The sequence below is a fragment of the Echiichthys vipera genome, assembly GCF_963691815.1.
Source record: "Echiichthys vipera genome assembly, chromosome: 1".
In the NCBI taxonomy this organism is placed as follows: domain Eukaryota; kingdom Metazoa; phylum Chordata; class Actinopteri; order Perciformes; family Trachinidae; genus Echiichthys; species Echiichthys vipera.
Genome location: NC_139826.1, coordinates 18,009,055 through 18,034,677, shown reverse-complemented (window position 1 = coordinate 18,034,677; position 25,623 = coordinate 18,009,055). Strand labels below are relative to the sequence as shown.

General features: G+C 39.3%; 1 protein-coding gene across 1 annotated transcript in view; it reads left to right on the top strand.

Annotated features, from left to right (window-relative positions):
- Positions 1-25,623, top strand: part of mdga1 (MAM domain containing glycosylphosphatidylinositol anchor 1) — a gene marked incomplete at its 3' end in the record, with an annotated part of 217,785 nt that overhangs the window by 52,491 nt on the left and 139,671 nt on the right. The window contains exon 2 of the mRNA XM_083912466.1: positions 10,561-10,700. Coding sequence (XP_083768592.1) covers positions 10,561-10,700 — 140 coding nt within the window. The remainder of the gene's footprint in view (positions 1-10,560; positions 10,701-25,623) is intronic.

Here is a 25,623-nt window from a genome sequence, read left to right as displayed (position 1 = left end):
ATTTTTATTTAACATGGACCCTATTCCCCCATGTATTTCTGTGTAAGTGATTATTGGCAACAATTTTTTTTTAAATTGGTCCAGTATTGAGTGTGAGCTCTGTAACCTGACCGCCATGAACAGGGCTGCAATGTCATGGACTGAACGACCTGTGCACTGACAACATTAAAAACATTTGTTTTTGTTTTTTTTAAGATTGCTATTATAAGTGTTTGACTAAATTATCTAGGCTTGGCTAGCAATATTCATCCTGGTCAATCTGCAAACCTGCAAACTGCAGAGAATCTGAAATGTTAGGGTCAATTTGTAGCACAACTAGCCACATCTTCTTCCGATCTGCATCTAAACATAAAGATAGTCTATGAAGTATAGCTCCACATATTGTTGGCACAATTCGGAAATGTGCAAAAACAAACCACCTCTCCCTCTCTGAAGTTCAACTCTGGTGTCTTTCGGCAACATCCCCGCACAGTTTCAGAATGAAATGTCTGATCAAGACTTCACCATCTTATATACACTTATAACAATCAGAGCCTACTCACACTGTCCTTTTGGCCGCGGCCAAAACCGTTTTTTCAGCTAAAGCCTAGTACCTTTAAGCAGTGTGAGTGCACCCGCTCCGCGCACAACTGCGGCCAGCGGACCGTCCACGGCCCGCTTGAAAGAGGTGGGCTTTAGCGGAGCCGTTTGCACATGTACGAGCACGAGCGTGCGCACGTGTACGAGCACGAGCCTTACGGCAGTATCGTTATGTCCGCCTGTTCGGAAATGTAAAATAAATGTAAATAGAAGGACGGACCATGCGCGGACAATTAAACAATAACAACAATGGCGGTGAAAGGTTCACGTTGGTGTAAAGCGGAGGTGGAGTGTTTACTGCAGATTTGGTCGGATGAAAATATTCAAAAACAGTCGACAAGACGCACAAAAACTCCAAGATCTATGGAAAGATTTGTAAACAAAGCCACACACACGCATCAATGCGTGTGACGTGTTACGGCGTGATGGCGTATGGACAGCAAGAAGCATTGGCCGGCCCTGGAAGTGTGAGTACAAACGGGGCTGGGGCGCAGGGGGGAGAGGGAGGGGGGACAAGTACCCTAAAGTCTGGGTCGCGGTCCGGGAGGACAGTGTGAGTACGCTATCAGAGTCAGTGGCAAAAGCCCAGTTCAAATCAGCAATACTGGACCAATTAGTATTGGAAAAATAGGCATCCAGGTTAAAAAAATACCAAAATACCCCTTTAAGCTCAGATGCACTGATGAATCACTGATATCAGAACCACTTGGGTGTATCATCATGAGTATTGCTGCAGATATTAACCTATCTCTAACCACTGCTACTGGTTAACGTCACAGAAGTCCTGGAATAACCCTTAGTCCTGGAAATGTATCCCCTCTAAATTGACACTAGGCCCACTTGGTCAAATGAAGATTAGCAAGTAAAAAAAAAAAACATTTTGTGTGCGGAAAGGTTGTGTATCAAAACAACCTGTAAATTGTGCTCATGAAACCCAATGAGGCTGTTTGCTGTCTGTGTTTTCTTCTCTTGTTTTCATCTGTCTTCTCTTCTCTCCTGTTCCTCAACCTTTGTGAACGGACAAAACAAAGACAATGCCAGTCACACATTTCTCTTTCTTTTCTCCTCTTCTTTGTCCTTCCCTCCCTTCTCCCTCTCGCTCCTTGCTCTCCTCTCGTCTCTACTTCCATCCGTCTCTGCCAAAGATCTAAGCGGTTTTCATCTCTTTGTCGGAACTCTCCCTCTCCTTTACCTCTCCTCCTGAGAAAGCTCAAGTGCGGCAAGCACACGCCTATGGAGGAGCATGAGTCATCTTTGACCATGCTCTACAAACCCCTGATCACTTCACATCAGTCCAGTCCTTACAAAAGACACAACCCCTACTCCCCCACCTGTGACTTTTTCACCTCTTTCAGTCTACATTTCACAAAAGCTACTGTCAATGTATCCACATATTCTATTTACTTGTTTATGTGACCTTGCCTTTTACCTTTGCTATTTTAGCTAGATTTAAACACAATCCTGGAGTTGATTTTGTACATTTTAGTAACTCAAGAGAAAACCAAAATACCATATTAGCTCAATATAAAAGAAATGTTTGGGATTTCACGATAGAATCAGGTTATGGCACGGGGGGGGGGGGGGGTTCTCAGGATTGCTGAAAATACATGAGATAATAGATAAAATCTTACATTGATGTATGCCCTCCTGGAGTGCATACTCTGTACCTGCCAATAATCTATATTGAACAATATTTTAACGAGAATATTCACTGTCCTTGGAAGCCTGCAGTGCTGCCAGAAAACTGCTGCCCCCCATTTCTCTCTCTCTCTCTCTCTCTCTCTCTCTCTCTCTCTCTCTCTCTCTCTCTCTCTCTCTTTCTCTCTCTCTCTCTTTTCCATTAGATTTTTTTGTTTCTCCACCTCCTTGCCCTTCCAATCTACCCTCTGCTCTCCAATGATCCCCCTTTATTAGCTTTTGATGTCATCTGATACTTTTGTTGATCGCACAATATTTTTCTCCTCTTACAGTGATTGTAGTGGAAAACACACTGTCACTCACTGACAAATACAGCTACACACACATTATCAGGGCATGTATCACACACACCATCAAACAAACCCTGACATGCCAATTTCATGATCCTAGAAAAGCCCTCCATCGGTGTGGATTATATAAATGAAAGTTGGATCAGGGCTATTGCTGTTGGCTATGGATAAATGGTCAGTACTGTCCGCTAACATATACACTGTCTCATCCGTCCACACAGGAAACCATGACCAATTCGAACATGAAACAAATACAGACAATACACACACACACACATACACTAACATAAAGCAGCACAAGTGTAAACCCATGCTGACAACTGCACAGATGCATGAGCACACATTCATGTGGATGAATCCTGCAACAAACACTGACAGGCAAAATATGAGCCAAATTTGAGAGAATAAGCGCTGAATTACTAGACATTTGGATATTCATATGATTTACTGACTAAGTTTGTCTTAGAAGGAGGATCCTCCCTCTATCTGTTCTCACTGTTTCTCCATCAGTGCAATTCCTCTATTTGCACCCTGCATTAAGCACCCCTCAGGGAAACGATTATTGGTGCTTGTGTGTGTGTAATTGATTCACATGCTACTGTTCTGTTTGCTTATTGTCTCTTTCTCCAATGTGGTCATTCAATCGATACCCCTTGGCGTGTCGTGTGATCAGGTGATATCTCTGTTTTTTTAGAGTCCTGGCCAGACTGCTTCCTCCCTCTTTCTGGTATAACTTTTTGACAGACTAAAGAAACCAATTCATGGGCTTAAATACACTTCAATCACTGATATAACTATATCCAGGTAGTACAGAGGGACAGTCAACTCCTGTGACTTTATCTTGTGTAATCATAAAACTCTGCCGAGTCAGCTAACCTCGAGTCAACACAATCATGGTGCGCATATAGTGGATTTGGTAAATGGACTTGCACTTATATAGTGCCTTTCTGGTCTTCTGACTACTCAAGGCTTTACACTGTTTGTCACATTCACCCATTCACACAGACATTCATACTGACGGCAGTGGACATCTACATACCGTCTAATGTAATCCAACCAATTACAATCACAAAGAAGAAGTCTACCTCTGAGCCACAGCCGCCCCTAGTGTAGGCTATCTATCCATGTCGCCGTTTATGTGACTGTGGTGACTCAAGTATCCAGCTATTACATTTCTTTTTATATAGCCTATGTTGTAAAAACTTGATTTTTCTTGAGGATTTTAACTATTGTGGGAAAACAACAATTCTAAGTAATTTGATATATTGCCCAGCGCTACAGTACAGGTAGCTACAACTGTCATATCTGTAAGCCACAATCAGCATAGTTAGGTTAGGGTTAGGTTAGTTAGGTTATCTAAGCACAATGTCTGGAAAGAGGATGAAACAAAATCTGCATACAAGCAAACAAGCAAATCTAACCTCTAGCTCACTATTTAACGTGTTATTTCTAGTTTATTTAACTATAGTGCAAAAAGGACAGATGTGGTTAAACGAGGAGATATGTGTCAGACGGTTTCATGGCCAGGAGCTGACTAGTTGAAATCTGCGCTGATTGCCTGTCAACCTCACAGCGAACAAGAAGACTCCAGGAAGTCACTTTTTATATGGAGAACTGTAATGACTAACTATTAAAACAAAGGATAATTAAGGTCTGTCAAGGATGATAATTTTGCGGTAGGTTTATTAATATAGTAAATTAATTGGTAAAAACAGATAATAATTAGTATATACGTGAAGATGCATTTTCATTGATCTAACTGACCATTTTCTAACTGCTGTTTCAGATCTTCTTTCCACCTCCAAGGCCATTTCTTAAGTTAACAACAAATACAGTCATAATTGAGATTTGTTTTTATGTAAACAATTGAGGGATCCCATAGATAGCATATATAAATAAAATATTATATATGAGTTATTACATTCCAAATAGATTTGGCAGCTAACACAGGATTTTAATCAGCTTAAGTCGTGTAATTGGACTCATAACAAAATGTCCTTGTGTTTGAATATCAGTCCCCATTTATTGTTAAGTGATTGGACTTCAGTATTAGAATGTTAATGGATATCAGAAATATCAGTGTTTCCTCTGGTTTCTTTTTTAACCTTTGAATCTGCCTGAAGGAAAAAGGGAAAAAGGAAAAATATATTCAGATGTAAGCGACTCCAAAAGCAGAATCAAATTGGAAGTTGCAAGGCAGTGAAAAAAACGGCTGCTTGCTGGTCTTCATCCAGGCACAGTCAGGGTTTGGAAACCTGCCACTGGATTCAGCAATAATAAAATTCATATTTGTATGGATAACACAAAACTGGCTTCATGAAGGTTGTATTCATTTATTGGTACAGGAAAACATTTGGGTGACTTTATAACAATATACAGGTAAACATTGAAGCCTATGCAGAAAAAAAACTCCTACAGTTAATATACAGTATATATCTGTTTATCCTTTAATTGTGTGTGTATGTATTTATATGAGTGTGTAAGCAGGGAAACAGCAATTTACAGTTGATTGAAAGCACTAAAGAGGTTACTGAAGGTTAGTCCTTTCATTTATAACAGCCATTTAATGGTTAGGTCAAAAGTTAAATCAATGTCCCGGGCGCGTTTTGATATCTGCAGCTCCAATCGAGCCAAAATGAAAAGGATTGGGTCATGACATCAACCGTTTGATCTCCCTCTGTCCTGTCTGCAGAGAAGAATCCTGATAAAAATGATGAGGCAATGTGAGTCACCCAGGCTTTTGGTCATAAGGCTACGTGTGTGTGTGTGTGTGTGTGTGTGTGTGTGTGTGTGTGTGTGTGTGTGTGTGTGTGTGATTAGTCTTTCTTTGGGTCAGATGAACACTTCCCTCTATTGAAGTTAATCAATAAAGTCTGTGACTTTTCCCTCGGGTACCCACTCTCCACTGCTCTTATCTCTTTCTCCCGCTCTTCTTTTCCTTTCCTTTCAACTTGTGATGGCAGGGGAAGGGCCAAAGCATCTAAATGGTCTCTTGTGAATGAAGTGAATAGAGACAGAGCTCATCGGCATGCATGAGCAGTTCCCATAAAGTAACAACGCATATCAATCATGCTCTGCGTGTCTTCGTGTTCGACAGGATTCATGACCTTCTGCGGGATTCCTCCGGCAAGATACAGTATATTGTTCATAGAAACACACACAGACATTGACACATGTATGCATGGACGCTCACATATCAACAGCACACACACACACACACACACACACACAAACACACACACACACACACACACACACACACACAGATACATACTCTTTCAACCACAACCACACACGCTGCTCAGCACTCCGTCAAGCAGTCACTGCAGCACTAGCTCTCCTGTCTCATCATTAGTTTTAGTGAGAGATGTCCTGTCCCCTCAACAAAAACAAACATGGCAGGCGGTGACGAATCAATTAATCAGACGAGGCATTTGCCGATAGTTATGTTTCACTTATAACTAATGTGCATCGAATGTCTCTGAAAGTTTCCAATAATGCATGGACAACACTTTCAATCAGCATCTCCCAGATTTGATCGATGAATCATCTGAGTCCGATAGATTGCTGTCAAGAGAGCAGCTTTCTATGACTGATGATCATCTTCCACACTGAATTGATGCAGCTCTGAACACAACACTGTTCCAATTTTTGTGTTAATAACTACTTCCCATGCTAAAGCCTTCAGCTTGATTTGGACTAGAATTATTTTGTTGCCTTTTTAGAATGTTATATTATATCGTTGAGATATGTTGTACTACTTATAAAAACATGGATTTCATCTCAACTCTCACATATTGCTTAAGAACGATGGTAGAACGTAAGGTATTCATTTTTTTATGACATGAATGTATTAAGATGGTCTGTATTCTGTACCATTACAGTATAAATCCTCCATAGTTAAACAACCTATAGTTAACCTATAGTTAAACAACATGAACACATGAAAATATTTTCCAGTGTAGGAAATGTTTTCAGTTTGATTTTCACACAATTAAAACAAGATTTGGCAGTTTTTTTAATTGATTCTAACTTAGTCTAATCTTGCTTCTGCAGCCCAATCACCAGGAAGAATGGTGGCATCCTAAATTTCTGCAAATCACAGATACGTTCATATGAAAAACATTTGGTAGACAGGTAGAGGTAGACTGTCCAGTTTGTTTGTCGGTGGTGTAATCTATTTTGAATCATCTGCACTGTGGATGAGACTATGAGGAGAGAGTGAAAACCTTTGTAACAAGTGAAGCCTATTCTCTTTGTTTGCGTCATTCCTTTTTTTTTTGCTTTTGACTGCAGTGCCATGTTAAGGAGCCTCCCTCCATCCATCCAACCTCTTCACCCTCAGGCCTAGCTGTCTGTCTTCTTTGGCTGACTACATTTATCATCTTCTTTCTCGGTCTTATGCTTTTACCATCTACTTCTACTACTGTATCTTTTTTTTTTCTTTCAACTTAAGTATCTCTTCCCAATGATCACTTAATTGATTGGTCTCTCTGTCCCTACTTCCTATCCCCAGTCTTATTCTTTCTGACTTTCTGCCTCTACTGTATGTCTCTCCTTCAACTTTGCTTTTTTCTTCCCTCTCTGTTTTTCTTTTTTTTTGGTCTCTTTCCTCTGTCTGTATGTTTCTTCTGTTTTTGTGTCTCCCTCTCCCCTTTTTTTTTGCTCTTCCTCTCTCCCTCTAGCACTCTCTCTCATCCTCCTCTCTCTAGCGCCTTTCTTTCATCCTCCTTTTTCTTTTGCCTTTCTTGTATCCTCTTCTCCCTTTCGGCCGCGCCTTCCCTAGTCAATCCGACGGTTTAAGCAGCCAAGCTGCCAGACGCAAGAGCAGAGAGAGGAACCGCTCTGTCCGACCTCCCTCCCTCTCCGGAGAGGCAAACTAATGCCGACACGCCAATAAGCTGTACGGAGACAATTAATCACCATTTATATCAGCTTTCCGTGTTTCTTAGTTAGTGCATCACACCTCTGTAACCCAGCTCTGTTCCCCCACATCGTGTTTTTAGTGTTATGTTGTCATTGATTGATTAATTGATTGATTGGTAGACATCTGCTCTGGTAAAACTTTAGCCTCTAGAAGGTTACATTTTTTTTTCTGGAAGATCGTTGTTCAAAAGTGAGCTAGGAAAACAGAATATAAATAAGACATAATTGCCCATTCCACAGCAACTACTATAAAAATGCTCTTCAGCCAGGCTTTAAACCCCCAACTGCTCCACTCTGAACAGTGCCCAGCAGATAGTTTCTGTGTGTGGATATGTACAGTAAAACTGTATGCCTCTGAAGCTGAGTGTTGGCTGAAAAGGAACCCAGGCAACCAGTTTTGGTTAAACTATGGTTAAATGCGAGTTCTTTTGTTAAATGCCAAAACTAAATTAGTTGAAATTCCCCCTCTTCAATCTGGGTGTGTGCTCACTGCTTCAGTGGCTCAATATCTGAGAGAGTATAATTTAAAATCTAATCTAAACTCATATTCACAATTTTTGCCGTTTTTCTGGATAATTTTTTCCTTCTCCTTTAAGTCAGACACCATGTGTTGCTGAGACAGAGAGACACTGAGGTTAAGATGAAGGGCAACAGAGCAAGAAGCAGAGAACTTAACAAGCAGCCTGTTTAAATGTAGAGAGCTGCTGTAAGAGAAGTGTCGCTACATGTGCGCACAAACACACGTTTTGCCAGTAAGCGTGTACATGCGTGCATGTATATTTTGCTACTTCAGAGAACAAATGGCTGTGGTATGCTAAATAGCTCTTTGAAAGAATAATGAAAAGCCTGAAGGAGTGAATGATTGACTGCTCTGTTGATGAGCTCCTCAAACACAGCAGTGTGGAGCATTACTGTATGTCTCATATTCAAAAAGGCACACACATATTTCTACAGCACACACTGAAACTGACACACACTCGCTCAAATACACACAAACAGAGAAAGGCGTCTATGCAGTAGGCATTGTGGGAATCATACCACCACTCTTGCATTCTGTTTTTTTCTGCAAAACATCCACTTTCAGAAAATAAGAACAAAAGAAATGATAGCAGAGGATACATATTGAGCAGACTGTTTTCAACTGTCAGTTACAGTAATGTCTTAAAATCTTCAAAAGACCCACTTTTATACCAGGGGGCATATTTTTGATATTTTACTCAGACTTTGGAAGATAATAAGTGTGGGTTTTGTAAATAATATTATTATTGTGCATTTATATACCTGGTAGGGCTGGGCGATACAACAATATACATTATAAAATGATATTAAGATGTTATATATATTTTTCTGTATTATTTCTATTGTTAAGCAGCCGTACTGCCTCATGGCAAAAAACCTGAATGAATGTTTACATTCTGATCCTTGCTCGTTACAAATTTTGCACTAAAGTTTCTAATAAAAACCCACTTCTCACGATATTGCAGCAAAGCATTCTATACCGTGATATATCGTTATCAAGATACAGTATTGCATGATATATTGTGATAGAAGATTTGCCTACTATGTGGCTAAGGGGGACAGCCAAAAGACAATTGCACCATCTTTTAATAGCCACATGATGTAACCACGACTGAATCTGACCTACAGTCTTTTTTCTTGTGTCTCTTTTCTTAACTTCCTTAAAAATCCTTATCTAGAAATGTGTCACTAAAATGTGTCACTAAAATGTACAAACATAAGTGGACAGGCACACACACCAATACCTTAAGCTATTAAGAGCTCACACTCTGTGTTGTAATGTCTGAACGAGTTGAAGTTTAAGGTGAAAAGACCACCTACTTCTGTCCTGTCTGGTCAATGATAACAGTCGTAGAGAACTGTGAAAATGTGGTCTCCCTGTGAATCGATGCTAATCACATAATTTTGCTTCCCCCTTCCCCTACACATCTCTTGGTCTTCACACTCTTCTCTGGCCGTTTCCTCCTCGCCTGCTGTTTCTCTTGCTTTGTCTCCATCCCTCCCCTGCTCACTCCTGTCTCCCTACATTATATAAAGCCATCTGAGGCTACTTGCACGCAAGCCAGACCTCCTCTTGAGTCAGTGCTGTGCAGAAGCAGATATTGGAGATGTTACCACTGCGGAGATCTTCCGCTATGTATCTATCATCCATTATTCCTGCAGTTTCTGTCACAGACTGTTGTGTTGTAAAGCAGATTTGAGTATAGAAAAGCTTCAAAGGATGGGTTTTGAAAACTAGCATCCGCTATAAACACAATGATACCCGCATTGGATAGCTGTTTTCAGTCTAGTGTATATTTTATCCGTCCCTATGAAATAAATCATGAATAAATGTATATGTTGATATAATATTTACATAATGATTTCAGAAGATTTTGCCTGGGATTTTGATTATGAAAAATAAATATAAATATATTGTCAAATTTACAGTACATTTTACTACCCAATGACTGTTTCCCATGTGTTTTATATGCATAAGTCTTCTGTAATCACTGACAAGCATTCCCAAAATACTGACAAATTTGTTGCCCTAGGTGAAGGTTGACAGTCATGAGAAAAAAAAATGAACATGTGACATGTATTTAACTTACGAATGTTGTTGTCGCACACTCAAAAAAGCACCATCTCAGAGTGATGTGTTAGCCTTTTGACCTTCTAATGGAGACCAAAGTTTAATTTTCCAATAAATCTCTGCATCTGTCATCAAACACTGACACATTCCAGCATTTCTGCAAAAGACTTTGTTCATGCAGATGCAGGAGTAATGTGATATATTTATTTATCTGAGTCATCGATACTAGCACTAGTATAACACATACACCCAAAAGACATTGACCTTTTTTTCGGCTCCAGAGATGTTACTAAATATGTAATGTGGTTTCTCTCCCTCTGTGTTACTGTGTGTGTTTGTGTATGTCCGCATGGCTACATGCCTATCTCTGCATGTGTGTGTGTGTGTGTGTGTGTGTGTGTGTGTGTGTGTGTGTGTGTGTGTGTGTGTGTGTGTGTGTGTGTGTGTGTGTGTGTGTGTCCATGCATTCTCTCACAGCTCCAGCCAACGCCCAGATCGTGCACTCAGGCGCAGCATGTAACGTCAAGGATGATAACATCAGTGAGAGAATCTACACCATCAAAGAAGGAGACACACTAGTGCTCCAGTGTATTGTTAAAGGACACCCACGGCCACAGGTAAGCTCCCTAACCACCTGCTGAGAAGGGTGTCTGTGTCAGAAAAGTTGTAAATGGACTGTTTGACATAAATGTTAATGCGGATCCTGTTATCTAGACTGACTTTCACAGTGATTAGGTAGGTTTTTGTAATTCTTGCTCAAGGATACTTGAACAATAGTGTTAGTAGTGGCTGTAAACCATAGACTGTATAAAATATGGACATAGTGTCTGTAAACACACAGCAAGCCATATTATTAGTCCGATATTTGGATGAAAAATTCCCCAAAAGGCACCAACAAATGCATCCAGCGACTAGTGGTTAGTAACCATGGAACAACAACAAAAACACTACAGAGAGCTGAGGTGATGGTGACAATAGCAGAGCAGACAGCTAGCAGCAAATGTAAGCCATCTGTGACGGCAGCCACCTGCCAATCAAAGCAGAACTTAATTATGCAGAACTTTAATCCTATATATATTCCAATGGGTGAATTATGAAAAATTCACAACCCGTACAGTTGTCATGAACAGTAAAATTAAGTATATATACCAAATCTGTTTTTTTTTTATTGTAACAAGGCTGTAAACTTGACTTCTATGGGCATTAAACGCTTTAAGTGGCCACTCGATGAACTGCAGTTTTTGGAGCTTCCACTTAGGCTTCATTTCACCTCTGTTAATTTCTCAGAACAGAGGTTTTTTACTTGCTCCAGACACAAAGTGTCAGCAGTCCAACAAGCTGCACTCTATAATAGCTATACACTATATGAACATGGCAACTGATGTTTGGATGGATGAATAAAGCTTTTCCAGTGTTTGGTCAAAAACATACAGATATTCGTATATTCTCTGTCTGAGAAAAATGTATTATTCATAATTAAAATGTCAGCGTTGTTTCAAATTTCATCAATACTATGTGATGTAGAATAGAAAAATGAACATCAAGTTGGTTGGATACGTTTTCTATATAGATATTAATATAGGTTATCAATCCGCTATCAGAACTGTACATTTATATGAAAATAACACCCATCCACACTCCAGCCAACCAGAGTTGAGAACTCTCCGTGACAATGGTGTTATTAATAAGCCATGATCAGCACTCAGAGCGCTTCCATTCTTCCATCCTCTCCGACCTAAATCATGCAGGATTTTTAAAGTTTGTCCCACTTACAAACTAATATCTCTGAGAGTAAAATATTTTGACACAAATATAGTAAGCCTGAGGTCTTACCAAGCTGTTGATGTAGTTGTAATGCATGAACACCTCCTTAAATCTGGCAAAAGTTTCAGGCTTGCATGTTTGGACAAAACAAGCTGGTGACTGAAAGGACCACAGGCGACATGGATACATTCTATTACTAGCATCAGTTACAAAACAAGCCCTTCCCTGACTGGCATAAATTATATGATATAGCCACGAGTCCTTAGTCATGTTTATAGTAGCATTGTGCTGGTCTTTGTGCTACAGTAAGTCACAAAATCTCCTTTTTTTATTTGCCTTACTAACTGAAACAATGCCCTGCGTCAGTGTTCTCAGGTGGACAATGAAATCAGTCAGCTCTTTCCGGACGCCTTTGTGTTGTTAATGACACATTTAGTCTATTGTTTTGATGAATAGGCACAGCATTAATTCAGGATTTAGAAAATATGCTTGTGACTTAAAGGTCATGGGTTTAATTCCCCGGAACAGCTGGCAGCTAAATATGCTCTGCCTGCTGTAAACGGTCACACTTTACTTGCAGTTTTTCCTTTAGCAAAGCTATCTGCAGCTGCACAGGTGGATCTTTAACATGATATATAAATATAGTACAAGACACAGGAAGGACTGTATGTGATAAGATTAATACACAGTACAATACATGATAAATCATAGTATGGAATTATTTGCCGGACCATTCAGCACACAGAAATTCCTTCTGTCCTTGTTAGTCACATTGGAAAAAATAAAGAAGAACAAATGCTATTATACAACCGTTCAGACTGGGTTGCACATGTCGGGTTTGGAGTGCAAACGATTAGTTGGTAAAAAAGAACACAGATTTTATTCTTTTATAGACGTATTACATATATGGTATGAGAGCGTTCAGACACACACACACGCACGCACACACACACACACACACACACACACACACACACACACACACACACACACACACACACACACACACACACACACACACACACACACACACACACAGTAGATTTAGCCAGTAGTGGTTACATCTGGTTTCCTGGGTTGAACTCCAGCAAAACATTTTAAGCTTACAGTGCTGGATGTAAAATGAACTGAGAAGGGATTGTGTGTTTTGTGTGTATTTGAGTGTATGAGGTGAGAAAAGCAGTGTTCCTCACGGGTGCATGTCCACTGGCATCACATCAACATGAATAAAACAGTGCCTGTGTCTAGGCCTTGTTTTCTTCTGTTTGTGCTTAGGCGTGTGTGTGTGTGTGTGTGTGTGTGTGTGTTTGTGCATAAGAGGCAGCTTGCTTGTGTGAATGTAGATGCAAACTAATCATTTATTTATGCAGATGTATCTAATTACATACTTAACTGTTGAACTAACCGGCCTATACTAACTTTGGCTGTCATTTCGCTCTCATTTGATCCATCCATCTTTCTCTTCCAACACAGACACACAGACACACAGACACACACACACACACACACACACACACACACACACACACACACACACACACACATACACACACACACACACATACATACCCATCCACACACACGCAACACAACCACACATACGCACATAAATACAGATGCATACCACATTTACATGCCATGTGCCATAAAACAAATGCACAGTAACTTTAAATAAAACTTTTATTTTTACTGGTGCTGGAATAATAACCATTAGACTCTCTGGAAATACATACAAGTTCATTCCCCTGGAGCAGTTCAAAGATGTAGGAAATTGCGTCAGTGATTGCTTGTTCTCTGGGTCGGTGGGGGTAGTGTATTTTGAATAATGATCACATTGGTCACATTGTCAGAATGAAAATATATATAGTGTGTGCACAAGCAAGACTTACACAGCCTCTGGCAAAGGGACATTGGTTGAGTGTGTTTGTGCATGACTGTATGTGAGAAACTGCTTATGTAGACACACACATTAACAAACAAAGGCAGACAGAGTCAAAGAAAGAGAAGAGCTGCAGCAGTGAAAACATAGCTGTAGCTTAATGCCTTTGGACAGGGATACTGACGTTAAGACAACATATCTTACCTCTCTAGGATTTTTTCCCAATGAAGTTCTGTAAGCTTAAATGTCATGTCAGTGAAGTGAGTTCAAGTGATTGACAGTTGGGTGGGATTCTTTGGTTTGTTATAACTCAAGGTTTACTTGCTCTGACTTTTTATCTAAGCTGTCAATAACATCTCAAGGTTGGCGTCAGTGGAACTGCCTTAGGTGTAAACCGACATGTTGTATTATCATGTTGTCAGAATACAGAGTCAATTTTATTTGGTGTTGATGACAGTGTGATGCTATAGAACACTTAAAAAATAATAAGTGGACCTTGAGTTAAAGGGTGCATTTGTAAAAAAAACAACAACACAATATCATTCTCATATATGTCTGAAACGCTCTGTTTGAGCATCTGTCTCTTCAAGCCCCCCCTCCTGAAAAAGTCCAGTCAGCTATGATTGGATAGCCTTTTTTGGTCTTCAACCCATCGGCTTCTCTGTACAATCTTAATGCAGCCAGGGAATGACTGTAACAGCACTGCGGCGGCACTCTCTACGTTTAAGGCACAGTTTCTGAACAATTTTTGTATGCATTTCTCTTTAGATGGAGCGTTTTGATACTACACAGTGTTTACAGTATATAGCACCTCAATCTGCTTTATAAAAAACAAACATGAAAATATTTTTCCTTAAAGTATTCATAACTATGTCACTGAAATACTTCTTCAGCAGTGGTGGCATTGGCTGCTGTAAGGAAAGCAACCAACAACATAATGCAAACATATTATTGAACGATCATTTGCACCTAGTACCATAGTTACTGGAAAAAAAAACACTAGTCCACTCAAAAGTCATTTCTGATAATTCATATTTCATTTTCTGATTTTACACTTTGTTTGACTTCAAAACTATTAAATAGCCCAGTGTTTTGTTTCTTGATCCACAATGCATCAAATATGAAACCTAGTAAGGGTTAAACAACTTGGAAATGGTACCTGCCAATGAAACAAACAATAATTGACCCTTTCCAGTACATATGTAAAGATTGATTCTAAAAGACTATTACTTTATATGCTATTCTTGAATGCAGCACACACTGATGGCACCATGTGTTACAATGTATAAACAATGTTGTCAAGGAGACGACTGTCAAGTGGAAGGTGGCATACACATACACATGTGCAGGAAAAGAGAGAGGGAGAGACATGGATCAGATAATGACAACGGGACAATAAAAGAGAAATTGAATGATGATAGATTATGGTGGTACTAGAGGAATAAAGAAAGATAGAGTGATAAAAGATGAGAGAAACAGCATGATGTGTATTGTGATTAAGAGGAAAGAACGATTCAAAGTCAAGGCGATCATGTCTGCATGTGTGTGTTAGTATGTTCACCTCAACTGCACAGTTTATGCATTACTACTATGTGCATGCAGTGCAAGCAAGCACAAGACATGTATGTTTTACTGTTGTTTGGAAGAAAAAAGTAGGGATTAGATTTTTCTAAAATGGTACATCTTAGAAGCAGTTGCATTCTCACAATGAGAGTTGACGGCCCAACTTTTAGCTCAGGTCATCCCCTATTTGTCTCCCATTCTTGTTGTTACTCTCCACCTGTGTAGTTAAATCTTAAAAGACTCAAATTGTCCAAATCTTCAAAAATATAACCAAAAATCCTCCACAAAAACCAAAGAAGTCAGATAAGCATCTGTCTTTCTAGCCTGGGGGATAGACTAAAAGTAAACAGGGAGTGTGCTGACCTCTGTCCCAGTGCGTTCTGCTGTAGTAGCACACTGCAGCATTCTGCAGTTGGTCCCATTGGGCTTACAGAGTTTCACTGCGCTCCATTGGCTCTATTGATAACCTGATCCCTGTCACCCCAGCTTTCCTTCGTCCATCCTTCCAGCTTTCTATACTTCCTTTTCTTTACACACTGACTGTTGGTCAGTTTTGGTCCAGTTTTGGTTTCTGTTCTATATTTTCTGTAACTGTGAGCAATAACCAAAGTTGGTAAAGTATTTTACTGATATGGAAGATAAATGGAGACAAAACACCTCAATCAGGGAAGTTCAGAGGGCCTTGGGATGAAATAAATCTGTGATATTGTCCAAGAAGAGTTTACAGCCATTCATGCCTCAAAGCATATATTAATAATGTAAAATAGACCAACTGGTTTATGCTCATTTTGGCAGAATTGAATGTTGCTTCATTGTGCTAACAACATTGTAAATTATTCTTATTGGTTAGGTTTAGGTTTGTTAGGTAGGTTTAGGTTTGTTACGTAATTTAAATTACGTACCTAAGTTAGGTACGGGATGTAGGTTAAGTATGAACAACTATGGTTTCAAATGGGACACCAACAGTGGTGAAAATCCTGCCACTTGACCTCCCTACACAGACTTTTAGGGTCTTTGATTAGAAACACATTTATGATATGTCAGAGACAAATCCGGAACATAATACTGTTTACCGCAAAACATAATTGAGAATGTAGTTTAGTTCTGTGGGAAAGCCATTTTTAGCATACACGCACGCACACACACACACACACACGCACACATTCGCACGCACGCACGCACACACACACACACACACACACACACACACACACACACACACACACACACACACACACACACACACACACACACACACACACACACACACACACACACACACACACATACACATACACATACACTCACACTCACACACAGGGGCTGATTAATTAACTGTATCCAAAACATTTTAAAATGCTGTGGTGTTTTTTTTTTACTACGTTGTAAGAGTAGTTTTCACCTTATTTTGGAACAAGATTCTTCATTTCTTTGGGGTTCTTGGGATTCTCCTCATGATAAAGTAGTAGAAGAAGAAATACAAAAGTTTAACAGGTACTAAAATGAGGCCCCCCATCCTCACAGAGAAGTGTATTGGCCTCTAGGTGTTGGCAGACACACAAGATGTTCAAGTCTTCTGGCTGCTTTGTTATTATTTATGGATGCACTCCAGTTTAGCATGAATGTCCTCATAAGCTTTCTGTATTCACCCTTCAGAGAAACAATGCACTTACAAATTTGTGCCAAGAACATTTTTAATACATTTATTGATAAACATACCCACTGTAGAACATTCTTTAAAGACATTAGAGCTTAATATTTTATTCATCAGATAAGCTGTCTTAGCAGTTCAGAATAGTTTATCTGTGTCTGATTTCTAGCTTTGGGAGAGAGCTGCTTGTTTCCTACATTTTGATGGGTCCATTTAAGATCATATGATGTGCGAGTAGTGATTGGCAGTGGATTTTTTTCTAGATGCATTACCATGGAAATACTTTTATAGTGTGTATTATTTTGTAATGCAAAGACCATTTTGCTTTTGCAAAACTTCAAACCCTGTCCAAGTGAGATGATGTAGACTTTCCCATCTAATTTCTCACTCTTTCTCTCTCTCTCCTCACTTCTGTCAGAAGGAGGATCCAATTTAGCCATTTGAGGCCAGCCCAATAAATAGCTGCTTTACTGAGAATAAGTCTGATTGAGGATTTATACAATCCTTTATCAAGACTGATTGTTTACCTTTGCCTGAGCTTGATTGGATTGAAAAGGGAGCTCTCGTCCAGAGAGAGAAATCTAATCATTTATCTGTCTCCGTCTGTCTTTCTTTCTTTCTTCCTCTCTGCAGCCTTTTCCACTCATATTGCGTCCCTGTTTTACTCACTCTTCCTGTCTCCCCTCAAATTTCTTCACGTCTTTGTTCTCTCTGCTTTTCTTTCACCCTTGTCTCATTTCACTCCTACAAACTGATCTTTTTCTCTTCATCCCTGTCCCTGTCTATAGCTCTCCTAATTTCTCCCTCCCTTGCCCCTTTCTCTATTTCTTTAAGGCTTTCTCTCTCCCCTCTATCTTCTTTACACTTCAGACTACCTGCAACAAGCCATACATCAATACATACAAGTCAGAAACAGTTAGTTCACTTCAAGGAGCGGCTAGGTTTGGGAAAAGTCAATTGTGTGTGCACATTTTTGCAAACTTGGGTGTAATTTCTCTTTTTAGTGACAAATATTACCTTAGACCATTTAAAGCATTCCAGTAGTTTGAACAAAGTATGCAAAAGGGTGAGGCAATGATATGCAATGATTTCCTCCTGTCATATCAAGAGCATTGATTGTTTCTCAGAATACTTTAAGACTCCTCAAAGAAAGCCTTAAAAAAAAGAAAAAGTTAGCTTACTAAAAGAAAAAAAAATTAGTGTTAGAGGTCACCTACAAGGTGCCTGTAGCATCGTTCGAGTTAACTCCAGGGACACGGGGCTTTTAGTTAACAAAGCACTGTAGTCTAGCTCACAAAGCTTTTCTTGCTACGTGTACGCACACACACATGGCTTCTTCAGGAGCACAATAGGAGAGTAAATGGTTTTTCTGAAAGTGATTCCTACCTCCTTATTATTTATTCATGGGTCTGCTGGTCATTGCAACCTTGAGACCAGTGTGCGTGTGTATGTGTGTGAGTGATGAATTCCATAAGAGAGGAAAAAGGTGGAGAGAGCCACAGAAGAGAAAAGAAAGAAGTATGGGAGGGAGGGAGATGAGGGCTGCGGTCTGGAATATGGGTTTGGATTTCCGTCCTTGAGGGGTGAGTGGAAGGCGATCGATAGTGAGGCTGAAAGCAAGGCTGATCGGGTGGCAGCACGAGGCTGCACAGGCACTCAACGGGAACATGACCTAGACGCAAACAAGGTCACTTGCCGACCCCTAACTGGACAGAGGGACAGAAAGAAGAGGAAGATGAGAGAAGCAGAAGAAGATCGAGATGCGCAGATAAGGTTAAACAGGGTGTTCACTAGACAGGAAATAGGTTGATGGCGGCAAAATAAAGAAGGAACATTAGCGAGGATGAGTGTAGAAAGGACATACATATTTATTGTATGTTGGTGAAGTTAAACAAGAAGATTAGAACTGAAATTTTATATTTCAGAAAGAGAAGGCAGGATACCTTTGACTCTCTTTGATGATACAACAACCTCAAGAAGACTCACCTTAAATTAAACCACAAGATGTTACACCCACAACCGTATGCTTGAGTTTATGAACAGTGTGTTGGCTTGAGAGGATGAAGGTGAATAAGAACGGAAGACACAAGCAAACAAACGGAAGATGCAGAAAGAGAAAAAGTGAGAAACAAAATAAAGAGACCGGTGAATATCTAAGATGAGCACTGCACTGTGCAAAGGACATGCAGATCACTTGTAAAAGAAACAGACAGGGTCAAGAAGACCTGAGGATGTGCAAGCAAATTCAGATGAAAAATAAAAACGTAGGCACAAAGAAAAAAAATCTTTAAACACAGTCCTGCAAGGTACAAAGCAAAATGTGGCATAGACAGAGATAAAACTGTTGCCACTTTCTTTGTTTTGGCTTAAAGTAGGTAGACTTGCTGCTGTGCCTATGACATCATGAAGCCTTTCACCGCAATCACTTATCCAACACTTGATGAAGACAACTTTGAAATGTACTGCACACTGTGGCTCAAAGAGCAACTAGAAACACAACAGGACCAGACTATACTTCAGATAAGTCTGTGAAAGTGTGTGAGTGCAGTCTTTGCATCTATGTCCTTGATTACTTCAGGTGGTGAGAGAGAGGAGAACAAAGACAAAATCAAATTTGATCTTGAAGCAAAAAACAAAAACACTTAATATTGCTGGGGATGAGTCTGGGGGTACAGGTCTGTGCTGGACTCCTCTTTACCTTTTCTGTATGCTGTCTCAGGAGTGTCTGCTGCCGTGGCAACGCACTGTACTTTTCAGACAAGCCGCTCTCTGAGGCTAAAAATAATAAAGATTAAGTCTAAATGTCTGTCTGTGCTCGCAAACTAAAATGAAATGGTGGAAAAAAGCAAACTATTGCGCAGTGGCTGGAGAGAGATGAATGGATAGCTAGCTAGCTAGATAGATAGATAGATAGATAGATAGATAGATAGATAGATGGATTGATTCATTTAGGCATTGACCTTGAATGGTCTTCGATAATCTAGGTTTACCATCTAAACACATTGGTTAATCTTCTTTTAATAGATACTGCAGGTAGATAGATACATACTGTATCTGTCAGGCTTTTCTTTACTTCCCTCCCTCCTTCCACTTATCATTTCTCGGCATCATGATGCCACTCAGCAATGACATCATCTGCTCTGCACAGAAAGACACACACATGCAAAGGGAAAAAAAGGCGAGAGCTCAAATTTCTCCACCTCATGCCACGCTTGTGCAAATTAGCCATCGCTTATTACAACAAACACATCCAACATGGGCGGAGCGTGTAAGGTAGCGACTGACACTGCTGCTGACGGCTGTCAACACACAGGCTGTAAGGAGAGAGTGGCTTACGTTAGCTGATTCTGTCTGCCCTGGTTTTGTTGCGCGGTGACACAAGCGATCCGATGGTCAAGGAAATGATAAGTAAACTCTTGTCAAATGTCTCAAAAAAAGAGATATGTACGTTTTGACTATACTTAAAATTAGGTGTCTTTCAAGAGCAAGCAATGGAAAACATCTGTTGAGCTCTAGTGTAATAGATATATATTACTTTTTTTCTCATTACCGTGAATGCTGATGATTCTTCTGCTTCCTGTAATCTCATCGCAGCCTTGGTCTCATATTACATAGGCAGAAAGAGCAATAAAGGCATTTGTATTGTATGTCAAGGTTAGAGTGAGGGATGGTGTATTCAATATCAACGAGTCAGTTTTATTGAACTTTGTGCCGTGTGATCTCTTAATCGAGGAGTGCAAGCTGTTTCACTCTGATATTTGTATTAAAAAAAAAGCTAATGGCAACTGTTGCTCACTTTTATTCAGATACAGGCCACTACATTGAATTACTTGTGTAAGAGCTTATCGATGTGAAATCCATTATGTTCATATTGACAATAATTCAGTTACACAACTTGCTTAAAGTATTAACATGGCTATTGATTAAACATTTAAACAGCCATTCGCTAATAAATGGAGATTGAATGATGAAAATGCACTTCTTGTGCCCAATTTTATCAGTTCCTTGTCATTTCTCCTCTTCCCCTTTACCCCTTCTACTGCTCATTTCTTCCCTTTTACCACTTTGATTCTCCCACATTTGTTTCATTCATTTCCAGATAAAATAAAAATAAAACACTCCCTTATTCCTTTCCCACACATCCTTCCTTCTTCACTCTCTTCCCCCCTGAACTTCCCAACACATGATGCCGTGAATCAGCAAAGCAACGTCCATTTGGGCGGTGATGCTTGAAATGATATTTATTACTCACTCTAGTCTCTCACTCTTTTAACCATCCATTTATCCTCCCTCTCCTCCAAGTGACAGACAATTAGAATGGATATTTCCAATGTGCAAGTTTATTTAGCCTTATACTGTATATCATCCACACTTTGTCACTTTAAGTCTTTGGATTTAGACATTCTTTGTAAAGCAAAGTGGGAGCGATTACTTTTCAGTGTCTGTTCATCGGTTCAAACTGCCATTATCAGTCTGCCCTACTCCTCTATTTGTCATTTCTGCCTGTTTTCTCTATTTCTCTACCGCACTGTGCTTCAGATGTTGCATCCTGTGTGCTCACACGGGTTTGTGTATGTCTGAGTGTTCTGTGTGTGTGTGTGTGTGTGTATGTGTGTGTATGTTTGTGTGTGTATGTGTATGTGTGTATGTTTGTGTGTGTATGTGTGTGTGTGTGTGTGTGTGTGTGTTTATGTGTGTGTGTGTGTGTGTGTGTGGGTGTGTGTGTGTGTGTGTGTGTGTGTGTGTGTGTGTGTGTGTGTGTGTGTGTGTGTGTGTGTGTGTGTGTGTGTGTGTGTGTGTGTGTGTCTACGTCTGTGCCAAGTAGTATTCCCCGATAACAGGATTACCATCTTAAGCCTATTCACAGTAAGTGAGCCAGTTGGATGGATAAAGCACTGTATCGTCAACTCTGCTGGCGTTACATCAAGTAAAGAGTTAGAAAAATTGTAGAAGGCAGGCCTGGCAAGTTCTTGGTGAGTTACTGAGAGGGGATATAAAGGATTCAAACTATGTAATACAGCAGGAAGCAGCAGCAGTGGTGTAGAGGGACGAAAACCTTGCAAGCTAAGCATTGCTTACAGTGATGTAAAACAAGGAAGGATTTAACTTTTCACAGCAGTGTTTAATTACATTGAATATGAACACTGCCGATTGGGTCCATAATACAGGGAGATGTTGTGGTAACATTTTAAGTTAAGGGTACATCATCATGATTTCATGCATAACTTCATGCACGGAAAAGAGTGAATTCATTAATTTACTGTATTTAATCAGGAGTGTACAATAACTAATGCAGCAGCTAAGGTATTTCATAATTTCTGAGTTATTGTTGGTTATGTGTATTAAGGGTGTTTGATCGTGTATTTCTGACACACACACACACACACACTCACCTTAGACCTACACATAACAAATAAACAGTAGGTATATAGTCAATAAAATGCCTGTCGAATACGCTTGAGACATCACAATACATATTACATTTCACAGACTGATAATATGGAAGATATTGTAGTTCTTTTCTGAATTTCTACAAAGATTAGCTAAAGAAATGGATGACAAAGACTGATGCAGTGGAAATGACTTACTGATATATTGTGGAGGCGGCTGCAGAGGCAGATTTGATTGGAAGATGAGACGATACAAAGCAGAAGAGAATGACTTTTTTGTAACAATTTTTTAGTGTCAGTATCACATCACTTATCATTCTTTATTGTTTATATTAGTGGGTAATGGATATATCTTGTTTTACAACATTTAATACCTAAGTTCCCCAAAGACTATAATCCATCTGCTGCATGATAAAAAACTTCTAACCCATTTCCCAAGTTTCGACTATGTTTCCTATTTGAAAAAGGTGACAGCAAAACACAAAACATTATTTTGTATGAAAATTATATTAATGGAAAAATATAACTAATTAAAACATTTTTAAATGTTGAATTTATGATGTCAACATGATACTTTATTTTTTATTTTCCAGAAGGTGGAGTACTTTTTTGTATTAGATATCTGAAAGATTCTTTGATGGTTCTGAAAATGCCTTCTCAACAGACAACAAACTTTTCCACAGCTTTTTCACACAGGGATTATTTTATAAGCAAGAAAAAAAATGCTTTAATTAACAACAGGAGAATATATGACATTTCCATTATTTGTGTCTTGGAAAATGTTATCGCTTTCTTATAAAAAATGAACACAGTATGTAAAAATGTTACTTGTTTGGCTTTGAATTATCAATTAAAGTTTGTTAATATCATAAAAGTTATTTCAAGTTTATACTCTATGATACATACAATGTCATTTAAATGTCTACACCTTTTTCTAACTAAATAACTGATAATTAATATGGAATTTGCATTTTACATTGTTTTCAATACATGATTCCTACATCGACAGAAGGGCTGACTTTATTTGAGGGGTCACAAAAATAACTGATAGAGAGGCAATAGTGGTTTCACATTAAGACCACCATTAATCATACATTATATAAAAGTGTTAAAGAAGGACCAGTTTACCATTTTATTTAGCGAGCCACAAACATTGTGAAGTAACACTTAGTTACAACATTTGGAATCCCACAGAATACATACTGCTGAGACAGTCAGTCCCTTTAACTGCAGACTTACCTGTGAAGAAGACATGAGTAATATAGAAAAATAGTCAGAAATACAATGATCAATGATGATCAAAATACTTAGTCAATAGTTGCTTTAATTAACATATTGTTCTAGCGTTAAGGCATGAATTCATGCCTTAACGTAAAAAAAAGTATTTATTTGAGTGTTACCTATGTGGATATTATTTGCTAGCAAGGTGGATATTCTCTTAATTGCTGAGGCAGAAATGTCAAAGTGAGAGTGTGAAGCAGTCGACAGGCAACCTGTCTAGTTCATTAGCTGAGTTATAATCATTCTGGATCAGATTAGGGCACTTTGTCTGCATTATTTTCATTATTTGTCACAGCTGTGCTGAATATTGACAACACATTAACATTAGGAGCAAGATGTAAACAACTATCAAATTTTTCTACGCTTAAAGCTCATTCAATATTTAGGTCTCTTGTGCATTGTTGTGTAGCATTGACAGTTTCCAGTCAAGACTGAGGGGCAAAATGGTCATTGGACCATGTCTGCTGGATCCTGTTGGGATGTGTCACTCTGAGGAGAAAAGTGAGAAACAGATCAGAAGGAGGGAGGGGAAACAATGTGTGTGTGTGTGTGTGTGTGTGTGTGTGTGTGTGTGTGTGTGTGTGTGTGTGTGTGTGTGTGTGTGTGTGTGTGTGTGTGTGTGTGTGTGTGTGTGTGTGTGTGTGTGCATGCGTGTGTGTGTGTGTGTGTGTGTGTGAAGAGGAGGCAAGATATATAAGAGATGTTAAAGAAGAACAACTTTAGACTTGTAGAGATGGAATGAGAAAAGGAAATACAGAGAGAGACAGAGTCGGAAAGAGACAGATGAGAAGACAGGTAAGAGACTGAAAGGAGCGAGAGATGTTTAGATAGGCAGCTATAGGCCACTCGACCTGTCGGTGTGGTTGACACACATATAAAGAAGCGCACACCTTCTGATCCACATTCTTCGTACATAATTAGCTGTCCTCTCTTTCCCTACAAGTCAACACAGATTTATTGATTAAAACTGAAATATGTTGCCAGTTTATTAGGTATAAACACCTAAATCTAATGCAATCCCCAAAGAGAGCTCTGGAATCAATCCCACCTTTACAAAGCACATGGTGTTGTTTTTTTGTTGCCAGTGTGTCAGATAGGTGTTGATTCAAAATCATAATTTTTTTTTTGTGGCTGAACATTGAAAGGTGTTAAACCTCACTTTATAAAGTTAGGTTTTATTGCAGGGCTGTTGTATTGGATTGCAGTGGATTCAGCAAGGTGTGTGTGCCTAATAAACTGGCACCTGGGTGTATTGTTAAAATGTCCATCTGTACTATGGAGTATGGCAGATTTACCGTGGCTGGAGATGCTGTGAGCTACTGCTGATTTGCTTGTCAGGTCGCAACATGGTCGACGATGACAATAAGGTCCATTTATCTGATTTATACAAATAGCAGGAGTCCACAAACATTCCACAGCAACTCATTAGAAAAATGCTACTGGAGAAGATTACTACTTAATGCGCTTTAAGCAATAATATATAACAATAGTGACTTAACTTTTGTGGTTTTGAACATTGAAACTTCAAAGACACTGCACCCATATAATATTTGGAGATCTCAAATACATTTCAAAACAAATGCAATACCAGTACAAAACTCTAGACTCTATTGCATCAGCACAAAGGATCAAACATATTCACTTGGCTCATTCCATATCAGCGTAAAGAAGGAGAAATTACTACCGTTAATGGATTTATCAGCACAGAAACTGCAATGCATTGGTTGGAAACAAACATTGCATAACTGGGAATTATTGCGGATGATCAAACAAAATGTGACCACTAATGGAACATTTACTAGCCTCGGCTCTGATCAGTATTTTTATTGCTTGCCTCAATAGCCGCAGTTTGAACCATCCACCCACCATCCCATTCTCCCATTAAAAACCACATACACAAAGTGGTCTCAAACTTCCCCCTCGCAATAGTCTGACAGGACTGTTCTCTGTTTCTGTTCTCTTGTTGAAACATCTGTGTCCTAGACAGCATACAGCTCCCCCAGCTGAACACA